Source organism: Mya arenaria, chromosome 1 (genome assembly GCF_026914265.1).
Source record: "Mya arenaria isolate MELC-2E11 chromosome 1, ASM2691426v1".
Taxonomy (NCBI): domain Eukaryota; kingdom Metazoa; phylum Mollusca; class Bivalvia; order Myida; family Myidae; genus Mya; species Mya arenaria.
In genome coordinates this window covers 50,487,950-50,496,165 of record NC_069122.1, presented here as the reverse complement: position 1 = coordinate 50,496,165, position 8,216 = coordinate 50,487,950, and the positions used below count along the sequence as shown (strand labels likewise).

Genomic DNA, 8,216 nt, shown 5'->3' with positions numbered 1-8,216 from the left:
TGCCCTTTGTATCTTTTAAAACAAATAATATTTGTCATGTGTTTAAAAAACTAGACATATTATAGTTCCAACTATGGTGTATGAAAGGGCAGACAGGCACCATCCAGTATGTAGTCCGTTCAATTACTTTTAACCCTTTGTCCAATCATGACCAAATTTGGTCAGAATGTGTATGAACGTGTTTGATAATTAGAACAATTGATGTAGTTACACGAGAGTTATTGCGCTTTAATCATAGAAATTACCTAAAATTGCTATTGTTGTATATAGTATTGGCTGCAAATAGTTTTCAAGAAAGTAAAGAACGGAAAAAGTATTTATTAGAATGTTGAATTTGACCTTAGCCTTGCTCTGCTGGTTAAGGGCAACCAACCACTAAATTTGCATGGTCCTAAGTCAAAACAATTCTCGAGTTATTGTGCGCAAAAGACGACCTTCTGACTGAACATTTGATCGCCCCGACCAACCGAAATTTGCAACTCTATACGCCCATTCTTCTCCTAATGGAGCATGGGAACTGATCTCCTTCAACAACCAAATTCAATAGATATCGTTTCCATAAGTTAACAAAAGTTATAAATGATTTGACAAACCAGGCAAATAAATCACATGGTTCCATATACATTCATTAGAGATATTCAGAAAACAAGATTAAAAATGCCCTAAGTATATTTTAAACTTGATATAAAGTGTCTTTATTGCCTTGGTATGATGGTATAATCAACCACCTAAACTTATCTACACATATTAAACTGGATGTCTGTGCAATGTCAAAGTACGGGAATATCCAGGTTACCGTCTTGGAAGCCACTTTCTGAAGAGTTGTTGCAGTTTCTTAGCGACGAACGCGTTACTCTTTTAACAACATCCGTATTTATTTATTGCAGAATTTCTCAAATGGGGGTCGATATTCAAACATACCGTCTTCGCATTGGGACGAACAAATTTGCTCACGGCACAAACGTTGTTTTGCTGCAATGCTTTGTCAACTTCTCGGCGGGATTGAAGGCAGTGGGAGCCGTTACATTCATAGTAATGCTGCTTCTGATGGCTGGCATTGAACCGAACCCAGGACCTCCAAAGAAAGGTTTTGTTTTTGTTTTGTTTTTTCTTCTTGTTTTCGTTATCGAAAGGTTCACTTCATGTAAACATGAATTATTATGTGTTTATCAAAACCAGGTGGCAGTGATAGATAGTGGAACAATATATTTGATATAATTACAAACCTGATAAGATGATCTTCATTACTGTTTTCTTTGTCCATTAAATCTGAATTTTGCAAGTATTAAATGAACACAAATGGGCACATACCTGCATTTGCTTTGGAAAGCTTTGATGCTCAAACACTTTCGCGAATACCGTATAAAAACATTGACATTTTTACAAGATATCCAACTTTGTATCTAATTTTCATCAAATTAGCTTTTAAATAGTAGTTAATCGAATGAATGTTAATGATAAAAACATATTATTGGTTTATTTATTAATATCATTTTCTTCTAAACAACATCAAATAAATGAGTATTGATGTTATCTCACCTTATATATAGTTTTTAAACGTAAAAGTTGTGTACACTTTATCCGTAAATAAGGCGAGTATACCCGGTTGCACTCTATCAAAGCATGCACAATTTCATCAATTATTGTCGTAGGTACAAGTAACTTTCCTGACAGGTGGAATTTTTTAAGTAAATACTTGTACAGTTTATTCAAGCCATCCGTATTAAAATGCAAATGCCAGCTGCATAATGAACAGCCCTCGTAAATATTTATAAATATAATACTTTTTGTTTCCCATCCCTAAATGATACTACAAAATATGATCTAATTTATTGACACGGTAAACATTACTATGGCATAAGAGCTGTTAAACCCCTTTCAGTATTTTATAACCAAATGAATTACCATCCAGGTACTTTATATTTGTTAAATGTATACATTTACTCCAGACTTGCAAGCGCAATCTGACGAGGATTCAGCAAATAATACACTCGAAGCGCACTTTGAACGCTTTAGGGCAACAAACCGATCGCGAAGACTACAGGAAAACATGCGACCTCAATGCAGTGTGACCAGAAATTCAAAAGAAGTCTCTACAAATGAGGTTGAAGGTAACTTGTCTTATATATGTCTTACTTGTAATATATCCTTAAATTTCTTACCTGTTAAAAATTTATCTCATTTTTTGCAAGATTAAAACATAGAATATGGACATTCGAAGTAAACACTCTGTTTGCTGTTTGACTCATTGTCAAATGAAATCCAACAGTATTAGGTCAACAAAATGGTCGTTTGTCGTTAAATTGTAAATTTAAAGAAAACTTTTGTTATATATATTAAAACTCTAAAACGTATGAAACAAAAATCTACTTTGTCGGTTGATTTTAAAAAAATGCATCACCTCTTGTTGCTTGCGGTTGTGTGCGGAATGACTTTACGCAAATGTTATGCTGTGTGTTAAGTTTAATTAAACGACTAACAAAATGTTCCTTCTTTTTAAAGTGGGTATAATGTTTACCAATTAACGTCGCTGTTTTAAAATTGTTAACCATAATTTGTAGCTTCGGTCATTAGTAATAGAACCCAGGGCATTCGCGTGATGCTTATTTATTGGATTAACGATAGCGTTGTTATTGACCTCACGGCGTTGGGATGAAAAAATATCATAAGTGTTACGATGAGTCGTGTTGTTACGGAATACCAACATCGAATTGAACATCGTGACTTCATTGGTGAAACTGTTGCAAAAAAAGAAGAAGAATAGAATCATCAATCTTGAAATTTAGCAGGCATTGAACCGATCCCTGGACCTCGAAAGAAAAGTTTATCTTTAAGTGTTTTGTTTGAGTGTGTTACTTCACACCATCCTTAAGTAAGTTATATATTTCTCTCATTCATTGAATATAACTATCACCTCTCTGCAATCTAAATTAGAACGCGGTTATTGGTACAGTTGCGCTTGTTTTACTTAATAGGGTTGTAATGACTGAAGTAATTAGATATGTTATTTCCCAACGATATTGAGTATCAAACGGGAACATTCAAAATTTATAAACAAACTATTTAATATGACAAAACGATATAATAGCAAAAGTACATAACAAGGTGGTATTCTTGCAAGCATGGCAGAATGGTTATACTTGTAACCCCTAAACATACCTGTGTTTATATGTTGTGCATGTCAATGGTTCGAATGGTTTGGTGTTTAAATAATGTTTTAACGTTCAGGATTTTGAAAGCATTGAAGACATAGTTTAAATAGCAAAAGCTAGTATATGGAAGTCGGACCATTAGGCTGCTAGAGACATTGAGTCTGCAAATTTACAATTGATGCGATGGTTTGCAATCATGATTTTGTTTCATAAAATTTTGCATAAAAACTAGAGAAGTACCATTATGAAACTAAATATCGTCGGGGAATAATATCTTCTGATAATTTGTGACTTCATATGCGCCAATTAAAATGGCATTATTAAACAGAGCATAATACGGTGTGGTTTGATTGTGATCAAAACTCAGTAATTTTAAAATATGTACCACCTAAACCAAAACTGTACAAGAGGTGACACCTCAGGTATATGTTGCGTTATTTTATATGGGAATTGGTGCATTCTGGTATATTCTATTTAATTTTTACTCCAAAGTTGACATAAAAATGTTCACTTAGACAAATCCATTTTAAGTCTAACAATATTTTCATATATTTTTTGTCAAAACAGTTATTTAGAAATTAACGTCACTTAGTTGTTTGTTTACATCGGTTGTGATCCGTCGTGACCAATGTGATATACCCTTTGAAGTCACGTTATTGCTATTCCTTAATATATTCAAACGTTATATCAGACTTTCATGTTTATGCTCTTGAGAGACACATAACGTCGAAATGCAACACATACACATAACATATACATTTACATCGTTATTAATATAAATTAGGCATTGAAACAGTCATTGAAACAAAAGTTCACTTTGGTAAAAACTACTACATGAGGAATCTGCCCCACTAGTATCGATATATAAAAGCAAATGTAAACATATAGGCCTTTAAAGATCCATACAACGTGAACATGTGGTATCTGAGAGTTATTGTGGTCATCTTCCGAATTTGTTGAACTTAATTTTATTGAGTTAAGATATAAGTCCCAACATGTTTCGAAATTCATTTTATCTTTAACTACATGTCATACCTGTAAAACTATTACTACTACGAAATGTACACGTACATTATATATTACATCTTAAACAATAAGAAAGGTATTAGAAAGTAATGTTTAGTATCAATATTATTTAGTTTTTATTGATTTTGTTTTTGTTTTTGCATTCACAACAGCACAACAGACAAAACCGATTATTGCAGTCAAGCCCAAATTCTTACGTACGATGGATGACGCTAAAACCAGTAAAAAGGTATAATTTTATCACTTTTATATTACGCAACATTCGAAAGGAATCATTCATAACTATAGGAATAGGACAAGCATCCTACAGTTTTTGAATGACATCGCATATTATAATATTTTCCTCATTTTTCTTCGACGCACATGAGCTACTGCCAGGGATATCAACGATGTATCTAGAAAGACTATATGCGGTTATTGCAAGCGAAGATAGCTGGATAAAACATTGTTTTGGTAATACAGTTTTCTGCAGTTTAAACCATTAATTATATCCCCCTTCGAAGAAGAGGGGTATAATGCTTTGCACATGTCGGTTGGTCGGTCGATACGTCGGTCGGGCGGCCAATTGATATAAGGGCTCATCAGGTCAAAGTCAAGGTCACAGTGACCTTTAATGGTAAAATGATTTTAAAGCTTGTCCGAGTAATAACTCAATAACTCAACAATGCCTAGACCTATGGTCCTCAAACTTGATTTGACGGTTGGGTCTGACTAGTAGATGACCGCTTTTGATTAAAGGGCATGTCGGGTCAAAGGTCAAGGTCGCAGTGACCTTTAATGTTAAAAGGATTTTAAAGCTTGTCAGAGTGATAACACAACAATGCCTAGGCCTATGGTCATCAAACTTGATATGGAAGGTGGGCCTGACAAGTATATCACCCCTATTGTTTTTGGGGGTCATCCGACTAAAGGTGAAGGTCACAGTGACTTTGAATGGTAAAAGGTTGTTCGAGTGATGACTCGACAATGCCTACACTCATGGCCCTTTAACTTGACTTGGAGGTTTGGCCTAACAAATAGATTACCCCTATTTATTTTAGGGGTCATTGGGCCAAAGGTCAAGATCACAGTGACCTTAAATGATAAAAGGTTGTCCGAGTTATAACTCGACAATGCTGGCATCCATGGCCCTCAAACTTGACATGGAGGTTGGGCCTGACCAGAAGATGACCCCTTTTGATTTTAGGGGTCAAAGGTAAAGGTCACGGTAGCCTTGAAAGCAAACTCGACAATTCCTGGACCTATGGTCATCAAACTTGACATGAAGGTAGGGCCTGACCAGTAGATAACCCCTTCATCAGCCAAAGGTTAAGGTCACAGTAACATTAAGCACAAAAAAATTTAACAAATCTTGCCCCTCAAACTTGAGATTTAGGTTTTTGGTGACCAGCTGATGACTCCAAACCTATGGATTTGGAGGTCATAGGGTCAAAGGTCATTGTCATAACACACTCTGTCCTCACACTTTGAGTGGTCATAATCTTAAAACTGCCTCAACGGCATCCAATGGCAGTGACAAATCAGCTGTCATTTCGGTCCATGCAAATTACATTCAATTGTCCATATAATCCCTACAACATGGCGCTCGGGGGGGGGGGGGGGGCATAATGTTTGACAAACATTTCTTGTTGATATAACATTGTACATTAGTACTACTTCAACATTTAACACACACCCTTTCTTCTGCAGGTGTTGGAAACACCAGGTAAGCGATTTCTTTTCAGATGCTTTCATTTCTTTTAGGCGGATTGAAAACATTTTATATGATATCTTTTTGTTCAAAGTACACTTTGATAGAAACATCATAATACGTTCAATTGCATACCTGTACAATGACTGAATTTTTTTTTATAAATACGTATAGAATGTTACAGTATGAAACGAGTTGAAAGACATTTAAAGAATTGTTGCCAGTATTTTGTTTACATTTCGGTAATATTTTGCACATTTGTATTCGAAGCAATGACTACACAACAACCGAAACCGAATGTTCCAGTCAACCAACAATCCTCTTGTTCGATTATTGATGCTAACACAAATGTTAACCGTTTCTAACGATTTAAGAAAAATGCATTAAACATCAATTTTTGAACTTAAAATGAAAATCTGCGATCTTATTTTTTGTCAGCAGTCTTATATTTTTGGTTTCCATGGAATTTCGCAAAAATTGGCTCATTCCAAGACAAAAAGTAAAAAAAGTTGTCAAAACGTTCAATCTGTGAGAGTGCAGCTTTAAGTATGTATGACACTATTAAAACTTCAATGCCCTGACTACACAAGTGTGAGTACAGCTCTTGCAAGTGAGTGATACCATACCGATGTGCAAATGCCTCAGAGTGCTATGTCGCAGTAGTATAAGTTATTATTCAATAACAAAACTACTTTCACAGATAACTCACTAGAGTCCGGATCCTCTTGCATTGAAATGGAACCGCAAACACAAGCGTCTCCGCTGGACCAACATACGACTCAAGTTCCGGTGTGTATGTAATGTTTGATGTATTCATTTGGGTGATTTATCACAAATTACGAATCAGGGGTTTATAACACATGTAATGAACACAATTCATAGGAACTATTTCCATAAGAGGAAACCAAACATTGATAACATAAGGAAGTTCGCTTAGCGCTTCAACAGTTGCTATACTTGAAACACGGGCAGGATTCTTCTTATCATGTCACACAATTGTAAATAGATTGTGCCCCTTAAAGGAGCTCGTTCAAATGAAGCAATATTCGTTTGATTCGCAATACCTCAACGTAACATCCTTAGAAATAAACGTCATTAACTAATAAAAGAATCAGTGAACATGGTCATGTGACTTGCTGCCTAGCGATCGACGAAACTTGACTCTAATAGCACAATTCTTTACTACAGGCTAAAGTGTAAGCTTACTTTTGAAATTAAATGCAACTTTTTAACCATCCGCTTATTTTTTGATTTGCTAGGTTTGGTCTGTGAACTGATAACTTAGGCTTTATTTGTTAACATTTCACATGAGAACCCTGATTCATTTTGAAGCTAAACATAGCTTTATTTCCAGGTGCCAATAGTACCAGGTAAGAAATATTGCCTTTGTTAGAGCACTAGACCATAAAGTGTTGCTTTTTGTAAATTGTCTCTTTCATCTTCAAATCCGATAGTTTGATAACCTACCAGTCTGGCATTCCTTCGCTTTCCAAATCCTTTGGACTTAGCAATTAAAATTTGCTTGATGTTATCTGCATATATATAGAAAAATATATGCTATTAACTCTTCAAAAATTGCGCGATTTATATCTTCTATAATATAGTGTGTAAAAAATACTGTTCAACGATTTTCAACAAAACAGAAACTCTATATATATGTATAATAAGCAAGTAATTCTCTTCGTTTACAGTCAAGTTTTTCGAGAAACTATATCTGTACCATTGTAGATATACTTTTTGTCTTTAAGCCCGGAAAGCTCCTCCTGTTACTCTACGCGTTTCTCGATCATTTAATGCCCATGGTGATAAAAAGGTATAAAGTCGTTTATGGATTAATCCCTGTTTAGTCAGAACATGCCATTTTCCTGTAATTTAGCAATGTAATATGTTAAGCTAAGTCCATGTTTTGAAGTTTCCACTATTCTTTTAAAGCTGCAATATACTAACAACTGTACCCTCAACATCCCTCAAGACAATATACTTCTGTCAAAGTTATTTTTTCTTGTATCTGTTAATTGCGTGTGCGACCTATTTGCGTTGTAAGATTAACACAGTTACACAGTTGTATTGTTTTATAAACCGTGGGATATCTGTAAAACACCCGTCCAACTTAATATTAAATACAGATGAAAACATGTATGGCCGAAGATGTACAATAAGCTAAATTTATAGTTATGTATTTATGTATTGCATACTAATTGTTGTAATTGCCATTTGTTTAGCAAGAGGAGCGGCGGATCGTATTGAAAGGTAAATTTCAATTTTTCATAAATGTTTCAAGTACATGTGCAATGTAAGCATACACATTGAGAGGAAATTTCAAATTTAGAGGACAATGATAAGGTAAT

The 8,216-nt window shown here is 34.7% G+C and overlaps 1 protein-coding gene across 1 annotated transcript; it reads left to right on the top strand.

Annotated features, from left to right (window-relative positions):
• Positions 1-900: 900 nt before the first annotated feature.
• LOC128232756 (uncharacterized) lies at positions 901-8,216 on the top strand. Its single transcript, XM_052946480.1, has 7 exons — positions 901-1,087; positions 1,950-2,111; positions 4,331-4,407; positions 5,868-5,883; positions 6,569-6,657; positions 7,223-7,238; positions 8,091-8,216. Exons 1-7 carry the CDS (start codon positions 1,036-1,038, stop codon positions 8,120-8,122), a joined length of 444 nt encoding a protein of 147 aa, XP_052802440.1. The 5' UTR covers positions 901-1,035; the 3' UTR covers positions 8,123-8,216.